This window comes from Podarcis erhardii, assembly GCF_964252035.2.
Source record: "Podarcis erhardii genome assembly, chromosome: 10".
NCBI lineage: Eukaryota > Metazoa > Chordata > Lepidosauria > Squamata > Lacertidae > Podarcis > Podarcis erhardii.
In genome coordinates this window covers 31,822,702-31,842,044 of record NC_138500.1, presented here as the reverse complement: position 1 = coordinate 31,842,044, position 19,343 = coordinate 31,822,702, and the positions used below count along the sequence as shown (strand labels likewise).

Genomic DNA, 19,343 nt, shown 5'->3' with positions numbered 1-19,343 from the left:
AACTTTCCCCACTTGTTCCTACAAATGCAGATCGGGTATTGTGTGGCACTTGTAGGTGTGCCAATGGAAGGGCCGAGCAGCCACACCCAAGGCCATCTCGCAGAAGTTTAAAATAGATAAAGGCCAAACTGCAGCGCCCTCGGGTTTTGCCTTTCCCTGCCAAGGCTTCTTTCCTGCGGGTGCTCACTCTCTCCCGCGGGCCTGACAGGACTTGCCGGGCAAAGTTTTACTGCCTGCCCTCGCTGTACAGTGGTACCTCGGGTTATGAACTTAATTCGTTCCGGAGGTCCGTACTTAACCTGAAACTGTTCTTAACCTGAAGCACCACTTTAGCTAATGGGGCCTCCCGCTGCTGCCGCGCCGCCGGAGCACGATTTCTGAAGCAAAGTTCTTAACCTGCAGCACTATTTCTGGGTTAACGGAGTCTGTAACCTGAAGCCTATGTAACCCGAGGTACCACTGTACACCCTTTTGACGCGGCTGCGCCTGCTTCGAGCTGCTCTGCCCCTCTCACGTATTCCCCGCCCTCTCACTCATTGCGCGCCAGCCGTTGACGGAAGAACCCTTTTCAGCCAACCGAAACGGCCGTAACCCCCGTCAGCCGAAACCCGCGCGCCTGAGCCGGGAGTAAGGAGGACACGCCCCTTTCTGCCTTGCGGCGGGGGGGGGGGGCGGCAGCCGGCGAATAGCGCTCCTTCTGCCGGGCGAGCCCTCCCACCTGCGCCGAGGTATTACGAGCCGCCGCCTGATAGGTGCGGAGCTGGCAGAAACAACGTCGCGGCGGCGCTGGAGCCACGTGACGCCGAGTGACATGGAGCGGGGCGGTGACGGAGACGCCCGCTCTTCCTTGGCCAGCGCTTCCTTGGCTCCCGCGGCGCCGGAGGTTCAGCCATGGCCGTGGTGTTCTCTTACGAGAGCTTGGTCCACGCTGTGGCGGGGGCTGTGGTGAGTTTGACTGCTGCAGCGGAGGTGGTGCGTTAGTGGGGGCTCCAGGGCTGGGCTCCGGGGGCTGCTGGGCTCACTCGCCTCTCGTGCTAGGTGGTAAACTGCACCTGGTCGCCTTGGGATGAGTATTCGGGGCAGAGATCCCCCCCCCACTCGCACCAATTTCTGTCCTAGTAGGTCCCTCTCAAGTAGTCCATGCCGCTCCGAGTGAATACAAACGGCCACTGTATGATTTTGCGTGCCCCCAATTAGTATAGTCGTCGTCGGTGGCGCCCTGCTAAATGAGAATGGGGAGGGTTTTACCGCTTCTGTATTCCTCTCCCTCACGGTTTTTGGGGTGTGTGTATTGCTATGATCGTTACTGTTACGGTGTGGTTATGGGGTAATTCCCCTCGCCCCTGGAATAAGATGCTACAGGTGAACTGTCCTATCGGGTGCACTTTCTGTTGTTAAGCTATCACTTAGATTGCCTATCCTCGCCTGCCAGGGTTTTCTGCTTGGGATTAAAATACCTGTCTGGGGACAATCATATGTCCAAACTTGCTGTTGAGCTGCAGAAGCAAAATCAAAGAGGGACAGTAGTTCAGAAAGTGTAAAAGGGTTGGGGAATTGTCCTTTATGTTTCAGTCTCGGCTACAGGATAAATATTTGTAGTAACCTAGAAATAGGTTGCTTATACCCAATCACTCTGTGCTGTATTGGGATGCCAGGATTATCCTTTTTTTCTATCTTCCCTGCTTTTTCAGCTTTTTGTTCCACAACTGTCTAAATGGTAAATATTTTCTTTGATACTAGTAATTTTGAGGCTGGGTGCAGCTGGCAAACCTGACTCAGGTCAACTGCACAGATCTCTCATACAAGATCAGGGCAGGTTACAACAATTTAAAATTAAAAATTAAAAACAGATAAAACAAATGAAAATTAGTTACAGATACATATCCATAAAATGAGAATTCTCTGAATCTCACGACTTCCCCCCATCCCCTCCATGGGTCTTATTGTCCACATTTCCAGCTACATATTATTTCATAGTCTGTGTTTTGTATCTATCCATATTGTTGCAATAATAGGTTGGGTCCTGAAAATATATACCTCTGCTAACAAAGCCCAAGGTAAAAAGGTGTGCCTTTAACAAACTGCCCCACATAGAGTGCATTCCAGCAATCACATGCGGAAGTTGCCAGAGTGTGGAGTGCCGTGACCCAGTGATCTCTGTTCAAAAGGGACCATAGCTGGCAAACAAGATGGAGCTGGAAGCAGACACACCTAGCCACCTGGGTCTCAAGTGGCAATCCAGGAGTACCCCCAGGTGACAAACCTCCTTCCATAAGAGTGCAACCCTGTCAAGAGCAGGTCATCTTTTCACCTCCTGGACTTAAGAATTGAAACACATAACACCTCTGTTTTTTCTGGAGTCAGTTTTGATTTGTTGGCCCACATTCAGCCCATCACTACCCCCAAACACCCATCTAGTACCTTGGCCACCTCTACTGATTCAAAGTTAACAAGGAGATAGAACTGGGTGTCATCTGCATATGGGTAACACTTCACTCCAAAACTATTGAAGACAGTTCATATAAATGTTAAATAGAATGGGGAAAAGATGCGATCCTGGGGCACACCACAAGAAAGCTTCCATAAATTATTCCCCCACAACTGCTTTCTGCAAATAGCCTGGAGATAGAGGCAGAATCACTAAAGTACAGTGCCCCAGCCCCCACCTTCTTGAGCCACTTCAAAAGAATACCGTCATTAATGGTGTTGCAAGCCACCAAGCCCAATAAAAAAGAGCAGGGTTGCACTCCCTCACATCTCTCAATGCAAGGTCACCTTCTCAGTGAATGGTGCTTAGAGCCTAAGCTGGGGGTAGATGTAAATATCCCCCCACTCCCAGCCTGATAGCTCCTTGGTCAGCATTGTTGGCTCACTCAGCAGAAGGCTCTATCTAGCTTGTAGGCATACTGTTTTATGTTTGCTGTCCTGTGCTCTTTTTTGGGAGGATGGAGGAGATACAAAAATCACAGATTCATAAATATAAACAAGTTATAAAGCAGTGGTCCCAATACAGATGCAAGAGGGACATGGGCATGGCAGGGTGGCAGCTGGCCCTCCAATCAAGTAAATAAATAAGAATACTTAACCAACTGACTAATTGCATCACAGATAACTTGGATCTGCTCCCCAACCAGTGTTAGAAACTGGGATGGAAAAGTTGGAGCCAAATGGCTCTTGGGACCTGGGTTAAGGGCACCAAAACAGAATGTCTAGTCACCATTTTGGGTTGAGGGGGTTGGCCACACTTTTTATTTATTATTTTGATAACCATGAACTAATACACAGTTCACATTAGTGACACATTGTTAATATCACATTTTTAACAGAAATTGTTAATACATGTTTAATTTTGTGTTTACAATAAAAATATTGCTACCAAACTTCAGTTTTCAAAGTACTCTACTCTTGTTAAACGCCTTAACATATTGTCTATCCTTAACATATACTTCGTGGCTTCAAAACACATGCATTTCAGTAATCCTTGAGTGTAAGCCAGGCACAAAAAATGGCACCTAGACTTTTTGAGGTGCTCACAAATGGAGACTCTTTAGGCGCAAAATGCACCTGGCACCCTGCTAATTTTGAATCCTGTCCCCAACGTAAAACCTGCCCCCCCCAATAAATCCTGGCTATGCCCATGATGGGGGACCCCATTTCTTACATCTTTCCATTGTGAGAACTGGCAATTTATTCCTGCATGCTGCTTCCTACTTAACCGATTAAAAAGTCTCTAGCAGAAATTGCTACTTGTCTAGAAATTATCTTCACAGTCACAAAGGCTATACATTCTTTGAGAAATGTGATCCTCAGGATTCTAGCAGACACCAGATTCTTTATTGAAAACCAGATACTGTAGTTCTTGGAACTGTGCAGATTTCCCCCCTGTACTTTGTCCATAACATTCTGTTATCACTGGGTTAGGATACATTTGTAAATAATAAACTTTGTGGGACGACTTGTCCTCAATATACAGCTTAATACTTTTACATTGATGCCTGCACCCTTAGTACTGAGAGGATCAATTAGTTTGTGTAACTTGTTGAAGGTGCAGTCAATCATTACTAGTCTTCATCTACCCATCCCACTAATACATTGTTCAGACTTGTAAAGGTGGAGCAGCAATTGGAGTGAAGTTGAGCTGTTTTATTTGCCCACTGACGAGGCTTTCAGAGCAACATTTTAATTTCTTTAAAGACTTTATAAGATTTAAAACACAAATTTCAAGCCCTTCCCTAACCATGTCTGAGAAGTCTTGATAATTCATAAAGAAATTAGGGTACTTCCTGCTCCAAATAGCAGCTGCTTAGATATGTGTTAAATGCAAATTGGTGTTGTTTAGTTGTGGGTGGGGCTGCCCCTAAGTCCTTTCTACATGAGAAGGATCTGAATTTTTGAAGAATATAACTTGGGAGTGCCATAACATGCATATGGAGCCTAACCTAAACAAAGAAAACACATTTACAAACGTGTCCCACTGCCTGCATTAAGGCTGACTGTGCCCTCCAGATGTTTTGGGTTCCATTCAACTCTAGACCAGCATGACCAGTGGTAAGGGATGATGAGAATTGTAATTCAAAGTGAAAGTAAAACTCATAGTTATCAAATGGAATTTTCTTTTCCTTGTCAATTTTTAAAGACTTCAGCTGTTTATCTTGCAAAAACCTGCGTTTTTAACAAGAAGTTCATTCAAATACAGAAATACTTCAAGGCTTTTTCGCTCAGATATTTGTTAATCATTGTTCTAGCCTTCTGGCAGATTTGTAAAAAAAAAAACCCATGTGGTACAGTAAAGTTAACTTTATTTTTAAACTTTTTAGGGTAGCATGACTGCAATGACTGTGTTTTTCCCCCTGGATACAGCTAGACTAAGACTTCAAGGTAAGCAAAGATGTACTAAGTAATCTAAGAAATAAAGATATTCATCTGGGCCCATAAGAAAATGTCAAAATCCATATTCGGACAATGCCTTCATTAGGTCAACAATAATAGTGTGAAATATTTCTTCAGAACTTTTAACCAGGCTAGATAGTAAAAGTAGAGTGGAGGGAGCTAACAAAGTTGGCTTATAAAATCTATGTCTGGTCAGTCTTGAAATAGGACGAGAAACCAGATAGTCAGATGAAACTTTGATAGGTTCTCTGCAGGTTTCAGACTGCACCTTCAAAGCATCTTGAGACTGACCAGATGCACCCTCCTTGACTTCACCAACAACCAACTTTTTTTGCCCCTCTCGTATGTACTCTATTGACTATCTAACCCAGTGATGAACAGTTCTTCCCCACCCCATACATGCCATCTTTTGATAGGTGGGTGGGAGCATAATGATGTCAGGTGACATCACTGTCAAAGTTCCAAGGAGGTTACTGTAATTGCCAGTCAGTGGGTTATGGATTATTATTGCAACAACCTCCTTTAAAGATGCACTTTCAGTGCCGATCAGCTCATACAAAGTTCTGAGAAACTCAGAAGTTTGCACACTATTTTGTGATGTTCTGCTTGCACTAATCAATGCATTGCCCTAATATTCAAATATATTCAAATATATGTTATGTTTACCCTTTGTGTACAATGTCTTATTGTCTTCCAGTTGATGAAAAACGCAAATCTAAAAGAACCCACAAAGTTCTCTTGGAGATAATAAAAGAGGAGGGCATGTAAGTATAGAACCTTGTAACAAGCAGTATGTGAATATTCACAAATGTTGAGCATTCATCACGTCTTTCTCCCTGTACTTCACATATTGTAGTTTCTTAATTTGCCCAATATTAGAGGGGTATTGAGTTCCACACTAAAATGTATGAGCTCCTTTGCAACAAAGCTTTAAAAAAAACAGAGTGCAATCTTTTTTAGTCACAAAGACTTAAGTCTTTTTGGGTTATCTTAAGGAAAACTCCTTCATTAGAAAGGGGAGAGTCCAGTGATTAATAGCAGGCCTTTCTATAGCCTCTGTAACTCTTGTTGCACATAAAATGTGTAGAAACCAAGGGCATGCTTTTGAAAACCAGTCCTTACAAATACTAATTAGAAACTTGCTGCCACAGATTGTAATTTGGAAGTGGGAGGAGGGAGTCCAATCCTTGTCCTTTTGTGATCTAATAAAAATGACTGGTTGAAAAATGGGAATTACTTAGAAAGTACAGTACAGTGGTACCTCAGGTTACATACGCTTCAGGTTACATACACTTCAGGTTACAGACTCCGCTAACCCAGAAATAGTGCTTCAGATTAAGAACTTTGCTTCAGGATGAGAACAGAAATCAGGCTCCGGCAGCGCGGCAGAGGTGGGAGGCCCCATTAGCTAAAGTGGTGCTTCAGGTTAAGAACAGTTTCAGGCTAAGTACGGACCTCCGGAACGAATTAAGTACTTAACCTGAGGTACCACTGTACAAGCAAGTTGATGTCATATTTGTATTGTAATTCAAAACACTGTAAAAACGAGAGATCAACTATTCCCGTTGTAGGAAATACCGCTGCAATCCCGTTCCAGCCTTTGGAAAGGGCTGAAACACCTGTCAAAACCAGTTCCCCCAACCAGCCAGTTGCTTCTGGACATCTTTAAGGCCCTCAGTGTGAACTGAATAATCTTCTTAATTATTATAGGGAACAGTTGTTGTAACTGTCAGTTTAAGAAACATGCATAATATGACAAGGAACTATTTCTGCTAGGGAACCTTGGGACACTGGTACTGTTGTTTCTCCCCATCCTGTCCATCAGTAAAACGTCTCTAGTTATTTGCACATTTATTCAGAAGTAAGTAGCACTGAATTCATTTAGAATTATTCCCAAGTAAGTGTGTGTAGGATTCTGATTGTTAAAGTATACTTTGTTGTACCTGCTTATAAATACTTATTTTTGTAGGTAAACACTATGACTTCCCAGGTTCTGGATTAGGCATTTATTTATTCACATTTATTTAGAAGTAAGTAGCACTGAATTCATTTAGAGTTATTCCCAAGTAAGTGTGTGTAGGATTCTGATTGTTAAAATATACTTTGTTGTACCTGCTTATAAATACTTATTTTATTTTGTAGGCAAACACTATGACTTCCCAGGTTCTGGATTAGGCTGCAGATCTGTTGCTTTATTTCTTGCTTATTTGGTGATTGCATGATAGTTACTTTTTGCTTTTATTGCTTGTTCCTTAGCCTGGCACCATATCGAGGGTGGTTTCCTGTCATCTCCAGCCTTTGTTGTTCCAACTTCGTCTATTTCTATACATTTAACAGTTTAAAAGCTGTTTGGGTCAAAGGACATCATTCAACCACAGGAAAAGACTTGATTCTCGGGGTGGTTGCAGGTAATAGAACCCTATCAGTTGTGGTACAAATCTGCTAAGATTTTAAGGGGTTGAACCATTTTATTACATTCCATGCATGCACTTTTTATGCTACCTATGCTACCTTATTATTATAATTTATATTACTCAAATGCATGTAACTTGTAGTGGATAGAAAAACATAGGTAAAATCTAAACCTGACACACAGCCTCTTGAAGCATTACTTTTTAAAAATAATTTGGCATTTCTGATCTTCATTAAGAAGTACATGATTCCATGACCTAGATGAATGTGGGAGGCTTGCGTCAATCCAGGGAAGTTATTTGTGAGCACTAAGGTGTGTACCCTGTTATGAAAATAAACTTGCTTTTCCTGCTTGCTTAAGCAATTTGTGTGTATCCTCACAAGGCATTCTGCCAGCTATTAGTATGGTGCAGAAATTAGAGCAAAATCCTCAGTATAAGATTTCAGAATATGTGTCGTCTGGGTTTTTTGGGGGTGGGGTGGGGAGGCATTGTACTTTTCTATATATCTTATTATGTACATTGGATCATTTTTGTACATGAAGATTAAACCTGCTTTTTAAAATGTTAGGGCTCTTTTTACTCAACTTTTTGTTTCTGTTGTCTTAGGTATTGTGAATGTATTGTTGACTACTCCACTCTGGGTAGTGAATACACGTCTGAAACTCCAGGGGGCCAAATTCAGAAATGAAGACATTGTGCCGACTAACTACAAAGGCGTTGCAGGTAGGCATTTGTTGTCATTTCTGTTAGTTTGCATTGGTACTTTTTGGTAGATTTGTGGACTGAAGGCTTTCATTTACAAAATGGATGCTATGGGCAGCTCTTTTGCTGTTCAGTTTATAGATTTGTTGTTGTTTAGTTGTTTAGTCGTGTCCAATTCTTCGTGACCCCATGGACCAGAGCACGCCAGGCACTTCAGTTTATAGATACAACCCCTTTTAAAACAGTGAGCTATTAGATAATCAGGAAAGACATATAACAGTAAGAAAGTTTATAGTGTATTACTCTGGGATGGGATGAGTCTAACTGTAACTGAAATTAAACATGTGTGCCAGCATATCCAACACTGACTCAGCATCACTCCTTTCTGTTCTCCTATGCTCAATCCAGTCTCTCCCCTTTTAAAAATTAAATCAGAAAGTGCCACATAAATATTAATACATTTAATAGTCATCTGTCCCCAACTTTTTTTTTTTAATGAAATGGGGTTGGTTTCCAACAATGTGATCCCAGTAGCACAATGACTTCATATTCTCTGTGTATGCAGTCTAAGGCCCCCAAATAAGTCCTGGGGTTTCCCCCAACTCGCTGGAGAAGATTTGGGGAGGAGTGTAGGGAGAGGAGAGGGAGTGGACTTTCCTTTAGCACAGGCAGAAGTCCTTGTGCTAACTGGACAATCAGCCCTGATAGTTTAAATTGCAAAACAGCTTAGAAATGGGAGGGAGGTTTCTTGGTGGTGTTTTATTGGTGGGAAAACTGCCAATCAGTATTGGAATCAGGACTCCTAGATTACCTGTTGTTGTGTTCAGAGTTTTTGAAGGTATGGTTGCCATGATTACATTACAAAACACGTTCCATTACAAAACATGTTCTGGGTGAACTAAGTGATTGCTGCTTGTGATAAGAATGCTCACCATAGTATCCTATCATTTCACTTAGTTCCCATAACTGTGTGAGAATACATTAGAGCAACATCTTGAGGACTGGGATGGATTAAGAGGATGAGCAGAATATTTGAAATGACATAGCTTACGCTACAAGATTGGGTTCAGCTGCAAGCTTCTGGTACGGAAAGTAATTGGGAAGAGAGAATACCATGTTTACTCTGATGTAAGTCACAATTAATTAAAACAGAACTTACCCAAGTAAGTGTGCATAGCACTGCCAATTCCAGTGCATGTGGCTTGATATATTTATTTGCTTTACTATATCGGACATCCTTTGCTTTTCGTACCAAGATAGTTGTAAAAAACAACAAAATATAAACAGTTTTTTTGAAGTGAACCTACTCTTGGCTCTCCAGGCAGGCAGTGCATTTAAATGCGCATGGACTGTGTATGTGTGTTTTCTTCAGGTGGTTTGTGCCAAAGGACAAGCTGTGTTACCTTTTTGTACATACGTGTGTGAGAAGAGTGGGAAGAGAGAGGTAACAATGAACTGGATAACTGTTGCAGGCACTAGATGGTGAAGCTTTGGCAGGGCCTGTGGGGGAAGAGATGAGAAGCCCAGAGGAAGGGAGATAGGTAGGTTTTTGGGAAGCCCAGAGGAAGGAAGGCAGGGAAGAAACTGTCCAAAAGGACCTTGTCATAGTCAGATCCTGGTCCTCAATGAGACCAATAGAAAAGAAAAGAAAAATATTCCTTATCCCTGGATTACAAGTTGATAGGCAAAATATGCAATTTGTTTCTTCCTCTGGGCACAAACTGTTGTTGAATATTTAAGATTCCTGTATCTTAAATATTCTTAAAAGATTCCTGCTGCTTCTTTATCCTTCCCATTAGATGCATTTCATCAGATAATAAGAGATGAAGGAATCTCAGCTTTGTGGAATGGTACTTTTCCTTCGCTGCTACTGGTATTCAATCCTGCCATACAGTTCATGTTCTATGAAGGACTTAAGAGGAAGATTCTGAAGAGGCAACTACAGGTGAGATTCCAAGGCCTGCAAAGAATTCAGTTGAACTCTGACTTTAAACGTTGGTCCTATGAAACCTTTTCCTTTATTCACTTTGTTAAATTCATATATTGCTAGATTTCTTTCTGCAGTCATATAACCTTTTCTTTATTTACACTTACAGCTTTCTTCACTAGATGCATTTGTTATTGGAGCAATAGCCAAAGCGATTGCTACTACCCTCACTTACCCTATGCAAACAGTACAGTCCATCTTACGGGTGGGTATCCATTGCACCAGATCACTTTCATTTTACTGTTTCTTTATACAGTTGCCTTTGGCCAGTATTCCAGAACTCAAATTGACAAACATCTATTCCATCTTAATTTGTTGCTGTGGTTGAAGAGCACACCTTCTCTTAACTAAGTCTAGAAAGCTCCTTGAGTCATAATAACTCTAACTGAATGGGCAAGAAACTGCGGCAAATGTGAGGTTACACTTCTGATTGTAAACAAAAGTATATTTCTTTCGGGGGAAATGAGTACAGTGGTACCTCGGGTTACATACGCTTCAGGTTATATACGCTTCAGGTTACAGGCTCCGCTAACCCAGAAATAGTGCTTCAGGTTAAGAACTTTGCTTCAGGATGAGAACAGAAATCATGCTCTGGCAGCGTGGTGGCAGCAGGAGGCCCCATTAGCTAAAGTGGTGCTTCAGGTTAAGAACAGTTTCAGGTTAAGTACGGACCTCCGGAACGAATTAAGTACTTAACCTGAGGTACCACTGTAACTGTTTTAGTGTCTTGTGTTCTAACTGCATAACATATGCTCTCCATATTGGATGCTCTGGGCAACTTTTCCTACTTCTTAGAATACATAACTACTTAGCACTTAGGCTAGATTTCCCAGTTGGCTCTCTGCATAGACATTGCATGTTGTTAAGCTGTGGGAAGAGCCTGACAACCCCATATTCTTTTGCTTAGAGGACATCTTTATTGTACCACTGCTACCACTCCAGCCATAATGAAAATGCATAATTTTGATGTGTATGGCTTTGTTTGGTCAATATTTAACATATTTTGGGGTGAGGGGAGACTGCAAGCTGCTCTGACCTGAGCAAGAAATTTATTATTTAGCACTGAACCATTGGATATGGGAGAACGATTTGAATATAGGCCTGGGTCATTTATTTGAGATCAGGCATAGTAAATAGAAATTAGAAGAAAATAAGGCAGGAAAAGTTGCTCATTGATTCATATTGTCTCCTTTTCAGTTTGGACGTCACCATCTGAACCCAGAAAACAGGAGACTAGGCAGCCTTAAGAATGTTATCTACCTTCTTCGACAGAGAATAAAGTAAGCTTTGTCTTTATTTTATCCATATATATCTTAATATTGTCCTCTACTGTATCAACATCCTGATAATCTGCCCTAAATAGCTGTATAATTTTTATTTAATAAAAAGTTGACCTTTAAAGCACTAAAAGGGTCATACGAGATCAATAATCCTCTTTATGAAGACTTTTTGATCTAGTGTGATGGAAATATTAAGCAAGCCGGGTCATTATTTTCCAAATATAATAGTCACTGCTAAGTTTACCACTTAATTTATCTATTTTCCCCTACTCTGCATTTGCACTCAACAGGCATGTTAGACAGCTTATAATGATAAAACTACAATGTAACTTGGAGCAGCCTTATGATGAAATTATGGGTATTCATTGTAGTGCTAGGAAAATCCTTGTACGAGCAGAGTGATTTCCAGATGCACAACAGGGCTCCCGCTAAATTTGTTTGGGAGGTTCACCCACCCCTCTGGAGCAGAGGTCATTTTGGAGACTATTTTCCAGGCACCCCCACCATCTGAGGTACAGATATAGCTTCTCATTGGTGGCCCCCTGTTGGTGGAATTCCTTCAACAGAAAGGCTCACCTGATACTGTATTATATTGGTATATAAAATGTATTATACTGGTATATAAAACACCCTAGAAGCTTTGAGAACAGATAGTACATAAATAATTTTAAAAAATAAACAGGCTTTTCACTTACCAGTAGTTTGAGATTTGGGGGAAAGCAGCAGAAGAGAGAAGGGTTAAGCATTCTTCTGTCGGACACTTTTCTCCTGTAAATCATGCTCCCCGCACCAGCAATCATTTTGAAAAGAGGAGCAGTAGCACTTGGAGGGAGAACATTTCAATCCTAAGTAGTTTTAATAGTTGGTGGTGGAGGCAAGAACAGACATACTTTACGATGTCCCGCAGAAAGAAGAAGACATTGTATGCCATTTTGCTACATTTGGAAAGTACTTTCTTACCATATGCTAAATCTGCTTTCTCGATAGGCGCTTTGGATTAGTAGGTCTTTACAAAGGCCTTGAAGCAAAGCTGCTGCAAACAGTCCTCACTGCTGCACTGATGTTCCTGGTCTATGAAAAAATTACTGCTGCTACTTTCACAGTCATGGGATTAAAACGTTCACTTAGGAACTGAAGTCTGGGCCTCCACAACACATTAAACTCGGGGAAAGAAAGACACAAGCTGGGACACAACTGGGTGCCATGGAAGCTTCCTCTCAAAGGCTACAGGACTCTTCTGCTGTGTTCTTGCTCTCAAAGCTTCAGAATGTACCTGAAGGGAAAGCTTGAAGAGTAATCTGGAACTCTGCAATGTCACCGTATGATGGCTTGACCATCTTTCTCTGCAGCTATTTTGATTAGGAAGCAAACTGGAAAATAAAATTTCACTATTGAGAAAAAGAAGTCTACTAAACTCATTGGAGAGCTTTAGTTACTCACTGTGTATAATTCTCCATTTGCTGTCAGTGTTTTTCACGGATTTGATATTGTATAACCTCATCGATTATTGGCCCATTAAAAGACTTCATTAAATAACTATTCTTTTAGTATAAGCTTTCTTTTAATTTGCACAGTTGACCTAAAAGTACTGTCCTGTAGAGTCTTCTGCCTACAGTAGACTAAGGTCTATGCAAATACATTGCTTTAAGCTCAACTTTGTTTAGTATCCCAATGTCTCATCCATTGTGGTAAAAATTATTAATATATATCAAGAATTGGTAACCTTTTTGGCCAGAGGGTCACATTTGCACTTCACCAGGAGAATCACTAGAAGAGCACCTTCCTCATTGCCTCTCACATTTCCCAATGGGGCATTAGGAGTGTTCAGTGGCCTATGCAAATGGCTCACTTCCCAAGATTATATTTTTCAAGTTGTGAGAGGAACCTTGTTTCAGGTGTTGACCAGTGCTCCTCAGTTGTTCTCTGAGTACCCTTGAAGTACTCAGAGATTCCTGAACACTCACAAAATTGGGAGTGGAGGACTCTGCGAGACTCTCCACTGCCATTACCCCACATCTGCACTGTTCGTTTTGTTTAACAGTGGAGCCACTTCTTTCATCAGTGCTGCCACCACCAATTCCAGCAGCAAATATGGCAGGTGTCTTTCAGGGCAAACAGAAGGTCCTTGCAGGCCAATTCTGGCCCATGGGGCAGTTGTTCCACATGCTCAGTATACACCAGTGATGAAAGTCTATCAGTTTCCTGCTAGAACTGGTCTTATCAGATTCAGATTCCTTAAGTTTAAGAAATTGAAAAGACCCTTATATTCTATTCTGCACTGTGACATATTCGATCTGAAATGGAAAATTGGGAGTTTATACAAGTAGTAATCTGAAGACTGCAAAACCATCTTATTCATATTCTAGTACTCTGTTTTCAGGAGTCTCAAAAATGCTTTACCTGAGGTTCTGAAAATCTGAATCATTGGCTAAAACCTAGTTTCTGTCAGTATCAAATAGAGTGGAGTATCCCTTTCTTACCTCCAACCCACCAGAAAGGCCATCTTGGAAATGACAGCTTCAACTCGGTATTATTATTACTATGTGAGCTGGTTCAAGCTTCCTGATAACACAGGAACAGTTCAGCCTTGGGCTTTCACACTTCCCCCTCCCTCTCTTGCAGGTGGAGTCAGGAGGAGAGCAGCAACATTTACTTTCATTTTTCGCTAACTGCAACTGGTTTCATCTGAAGCCAACAAACCAACCCAATAAACAATCTCAATAGTTGTTTGTTTGAAATAAGCTAACTTCACACTGCAGAATAGTGAAGCTGACTTGTTTTAACAGACCATAGTTAAGTTTCACCACAATTTAAGGTTCAGATGTAAAGTGAAAGCTGCTGAAGAGATTAATGGAACGCATGAGCCAATGCTTTATTCTTCCATGACAAACAATGGTATACTGTTAGGCTGAAATTGGCTTTGTTTCTAAATAAGTGTAAATATGACACAGAATTAAAACTGCAACTGAATTTTGAAGGAGAAAAGTTGGACTAAACAAAAACCAAGCGCCAACCATATTATTGTAGCTTGTGATTTGGTAGTCTTTTGTTGTATTCAAAGCAGTGCAAAACTGGAAAGTATGCAGTAGTGCTTTTTGGTATTTCTGCCAGCAGCTGCTGCCGTTCCTTTTCGGACCATTGGGTCTGCTGCTCCATTTTTCATCAAACTGCTGCCTCTGCTGCTGGAACATCAGCTTCATCTGTTTTGGAGTGCTGCTGTTCCTCCATCTGTCCTAACTCAAGCACACCTCACTCAAGTTCCTCCTCTAATAAACCCAAATCCCACTTCTTACACCTGTGTTGCGTGCTACCCCAGTCTCTGAGCAGTGAGAGATCCCAGGGGTTCCAAACACTTTCCCAGTATACAATCTGAGAATGAGAGATAACGGTAATCCCTCATTTGCTATTACGGTAATCCCTTTTCTCCTCAAACAGATTATGTTCCCTAATCCTACCCCAGTACCTACATCTATCTTTCATTTTATTTTATTTAAACAAATTTATCCCACTTCTTACACCTGTGTTGCATGCTACCCCAGTCTCTGAGCAGTGAGAGATCCCAGGGGTTCCAAACACTTTCCCAGTATACAATCTGAGAATGAGGGAGCTCACAGCATTAAAAAAAAAAACCATAGACTCTGCTACCTCTTTATGTTTCCAGAGAAGCACTGAAGTCCAGCTTAGGCTCAGCACCAGGCAAGACATGTGTCTTTGTCAGCCACTTCCAACCTTTCACATCTGGTTATTGTTCTCCTATGTATCAGCTAAGTAAGTGGAGCGAGTGAAGGGCCAACCCATTTGTTCTATGGCACAGAACAACTTATTTGGATATTCGAAATCACTCTACTTAACTAGCCAGCCAAAGCCATTATCTTGTGCTATAAACACATGCCCAGATTGGAAGAGTTTATGAACGCCTGCAATGGGCAGACCAACTTTTGTGTGTGAGAGTCAGTTATCTCACACAGTCTCTGTATTCTTCAGCAATAAAATGGGACAGATGTTATATGTAAATGCTTTATTTTGTAATAATGTATTTTGTAATAATGTACTGAACATATATGTGTGTTTCATTTGGCCTGTGATGTGGCTCAATTGATTGCATTATTTGGTATGGTTTGATCCGCATATGCTTTCTTCATCCCAGCTTTCTGCTTATGATGACACCCTTTTGTCTTTGGTTATGTTGGGTTGAACTGTGAGAACTTCAAACTGTGTGGGTGTTTTGCTTGGCAGAAGTGATCTAAAGTTGTGGCAATGCAATTAAGGGGGGCAAATACCTTTTGCTATTACAGTAATCCCTTTTCTCCTCAAACAGATTATGTTCCCTAATCCTACCCCAGTACCTACATCTATCTTTCATTTTATTTTATTTAAACAAATTTATATTAAAAAGTAGGTAGCCGCTCAATTCAGATTTGGGCCACTTATTTCAGCCAACTTGTGGCCTGCATAACACACATCAGAAAGCTATTAACTACAGATTCATTATATATCTTGCATCAACCAAGCTCATCTTTCCAAATCTGTCCCTGCATCTGTGCAGACCATTTCTCTGGATCTTCCTTGCTGAGGTAAGTAATAAAAGTTTGCTACATTACATGAGTCCATTTGTCCTTTTGTGTGTGTGGACTTGGTTCACCAGTTTTTCCAGCTGAGCGACATTCCATACCATGAGGTACCATGAGTCCAGAGAAATCTTATTGCGTACTTTCCTGTTTTGAAACCCTAGCCTAGCTGTTACCAGCAAAAACACTTAAAGAGTAATAGGTCTTTTTTTGCATTATCCCATTGTCTGCCATAACTTTCCACAAACATATTTCCTGTTATTTATAACCCTATTGTGTTGATTTCGAGTCCTTGTCAGCTTCAAGTTGACCATTCATAATTGAACAAAGGCGTGAAAAGTTTAAGTGATAACTGTCAGGTCACAGACTTGGTCTTTATTTCTTACAACTTAACTTACTGCAACATTTTTGAGAAATCCATTGTTCATCCTCCGCATCTCAGTTGGTACTGACAGACACAATCTACCTATAACTGGCTAATAGAGTTACAGTGGTTTCAGACACCCAGTTTTTCAACTGCATAATGGCACTTTGCAATTGATTTCAATAAGGCAAAAGTTGTGTGAAGAGTATCTTTCACATTTCAGCTGGCTCTGCATCCAGCAGAGTTGGTTGTTCTCAAGTTGCTCTCCAGGTACCAGAATAGATGCACAGATGCTAATTGTGTTGGGACCATGGGCAGCATCATGAGGGAGGCAAGAATGAGTTTTTAATTGAGCTTTAAAGCTTCTGAAAACTAGTATATTTATTAGTAAGATCAGAAACTTGCTATTTAAATTAGTGTCAATTCCAGTAAGATTAGCTGTGTTACAATAAACTAGTTATGCCACTAGATTCGTTCTGCGTTAAATGCAGTTGGAAATTTTTGTTATGTTCATAGTCTATTGTAAACACACACCAGATTCTGGCACAATAAAACTGCAAAGAGTTTAATATTCAAATGGTGTTAATTATAGTCACATCTAAAAACAATTTCCCACTGCTGTAACTTGTTCCAGTGATCTGTATACAGTAGTTTAACATAGAAATGCTATTATATGGTACAGCCACTAGAGGTCAGAGGATGCCAGGAAATACATTATGCTATGTGCAGTCTTAGGTATTTTTAAATGGAAGTGTTCAAAGTAGGTCTTAGGCTGCATACTTAGAATAATTTAATGGAAACCGTGTTATTCCTTACACTGTTTAACCTCTGTTGGCCTTAAACAGAAAGGTGTTTAAGTATTGTTAAGTGGGGAACGTTTCCATTCTTTCAAATGATTGGGGAATTAAAAGGAATCTTATGCACTAGGCAGTGATTGAGAAAACATTACAGTATTGCAGGATTGTGGTTATTTTGGATTAGTAAAAATAGAGCACAAGGATGTTAATCTGTGCTTTATGTAGCATTAGTGAGTCAAAAAAAGAGAAAATGTTGAAGACTTCCTAAGACCGGGAGAAGCAAATAAAGCATGGAGTAAGTATCTGGTCTACACAAGAGGAAACTAGGGAACCAAATAATATACATATAGAATAGCAGAATATCACTGAAGCATTCTAGTACCATTGATCAACAATATGTGGTGTATGTATCTAAAGCTTAAACAAAATGCCTTAATAATTACAAAATGTGGGAGACAGATCAAGCATGTGACACTTAGGGAAAGCATCAAAACTAATCAACCCTCTTCTAAAGATGTCCTTAATTCCACTGTGAAATTTCTTTATACTGTACAAGGGGCCTCATCCATTTGGAAAAGCAGGAAGATGACCAGTTGGAGAACCGTATTCCTTGAAGTATAATTTGTTTTGGAACTACAAACAGAGAGAAAACAGCAGGCAGCACCTCTGTTTCTACAGCCCCTTAACATGAATGCTTATATTTTTAGCAATATGCTGTCCTGAATTGACCCGAATTTTCTTTAGTAATCTCTGATGCTAGATAGTTGAAATAGTATTAGTATTGGGGAACAGAGGGGCTGTGGTTGTGAACAAGCTGCCTTTGGCAATCTACAGTTATGCATTACATTATTTATTTGGACTAATCAAGGTGCCACAAAATAGTAAGCAAGCTTTTGAGTTTTTCTGAACATCAGGCTGGATGTTACATACAGTGAGAGGTAGGAAGAAGGTGAAGCAAGAACATATTGGCTTAATGTTGTAGCCAGGTCTGTCCCTACATCTGATGGAGGCAGCAGATACTGGAGGTGGCAAGAGCCACCTCCTAACCTAACCTCCTAACCTAACCTGATCTGCATCCCCTTAAGTTAGCATGCTACCTCAAGGTATGGTAGGAGATGTTATCTCAGCATTGAAATAAAATTAAAATGTTTTAAGTCATCAGTCCAGGTGGATTTTGTAAGTGCAACAGGGGGGATGAAAGTCCTGTAGTTACTCAGATCTGCCTTAAGTTCCAGGTCAGAGCAGAAGTAAACAACAACATAGATATTTTTTATATTAGCAAAGCTGAATATCAGTTTTAGGTGATGTACTAGTAGGTTAAAAAAAACCCAAAGCCAAATTAGGTAGTTTCTTCTAGGAGTTGGGAAATACATAGTCCACAAAAAGCAAACTGTCTCTTTAGCTGGTGGAAAATTAATCTGGTTGTAGCTACACACATATAAAATCCGTTCTGAAAATGTCTTTAAAAAAAAGTTTTTAAAAAATACATTGAATTTTCCATAAGGCTCACCATTTCCATCTAGTGTCACATTGTATATTGCACTTAAAACACACACAAAACGTTTTCTTTGCAGCTGTAGAAACTGTTCCTTTTGCTAGATTCCTCCTCAACATGGGAAGCTGTCTTACATCAAGTCAGTTCGGCCCCACCTTGTTCAGTCCTTTCAGCATCCCTGCATCGAGTTTGCCCCAGCCCTGTCTGGAGGTGTCAGGCAGGGATGGAACCCTGTGGTCTTTAACCTGTGAAGCACCCGCCCTACTACTGAGCAGCGGTAGAAATTTCAGAAATTTTGCATGCTTGATAGAACTTGTTTTTAAAAATGCTTCCGGTTTTTCCCCCTCCAAATCTTTTACTGGCAAGTTAAATCGTGTTTAAATATACGATTTGCATGTTTATTTGGAAGGAAGTCCCCTGAGTTTAATAGGGTCTCCTTCCTAAGTAAATGTGCGTGGGAATGCTTTAGTTCTGTCTTTCAGCAACGTGCTTCGGATGCTCCTGTGAAAGATTTATTTATTAACGGTCAGAGACAGGCGGGCCTATGTGGGGGTGGGGGGCAGATATTTTAAGCCTCTGCAAAGGAGTAGCAGCCCGCTACGTGCCTAGGCGGGCGCACTGTCCCTTTAAGGGCTCCTCCCCCTCCTTCCTCGCGGTTCCTCCGCGGCGCTCGAGCGCGCCAGCCTCACCTTCTGCCGATGACATAATTCCTATCCTCTAATTGGCTGCTTCCTTCTTCAGTCACCTTTCTCTGCCCCGCCTGCCCCTTTCCCCACCCCGCCTCTCGCCCGTTAGCACCCGGAGTTACTCGACACCCGTTGACGGGCGCTGGAGTCATTCAGTCGC

The 19,343-nt window shown here is 41.2% G+C and overlaps 1 protein-coding gene and 1 long non-coding RNA gene across 3 annotated transcripts; one reads left to right on the top strand and one right to left on the bottom strand.

The window, feature by feature from the left end:
* The first annotated feature begins 704 nt into the window (after positions 1-704).
* SLC25A17 (solute carrier family 25 member 17) lies at positions 705-12,812 on the top strand. 2 transcript variants are annotated; one of them, XM_081877658.1, is made up of 9 exons: positions 705-728; positions 4,818-4,878; positions 5,588-5,654; positions 7,147-7,298; positions 7,911-8,027; positions 9,806-9,951; positions 10,103-10,198; positions 11,191-11,273; positions 12,261-12,812. In XM_081877658.1, exons 2-9 carry the CDS (start codon positions 4,824-4,826, stop codon positions 12,406-12,408), a joined length of 864 nt encoding a protein of 287 aa, XP_081733784.1. In that variant the 5' UTR covers positions 705-728; positions 4,818-4,823; the 3' UTR covers positions 12,409-12,812. The 2 variants fall into 2 exon arrangements, with proteins under 2 accessions (XP_081733784.1, XP_081733783.1); XM_081877657.1 differs by lacking the exon at positions 705-728 and adding an exon at positions 783-945.
* On the bottom strand, positions 12,305-19,241 carry LOC309350668. The gene is made up of 2 exons (XR_014160489.1): positions 19,187-19,241; positions 12,305-13,567 (listed from the first exon to the last, which is right to left on the bottom strand). It is a non-coding gene; the product is annotated as an uncharacterized lncRNA (long non-coding RNA).
* Positions 19,242-19,343: the final 102 nt, after the last annotated feature.

Excerpts from the sequence above, each read along its gene's own strand:
- SLC25A17 (XM_081877657.1), top strand. The coding sequence starts at position 892 with ATGGCCGTGGTGTTCTCTTACGAGAGCTTGGTCCACGCTGTGGCGGGG. Across the intron at positions 4,879-5,587 it reads AGCTAGACTAAGACTTCAAG|TTGATGAAAAACGCAAATCT; the intron begins GTAAGCAAAGAT and ends ATTGTCTTCCAG. Across the intron at positions 10,199-11,190 it reads CAGTACAGTCCATCTTACGG|TTTGGACGTCACCATCTGAA; the intron begins GTGGGTATCCAT and ends TCTCCTTTTCAG.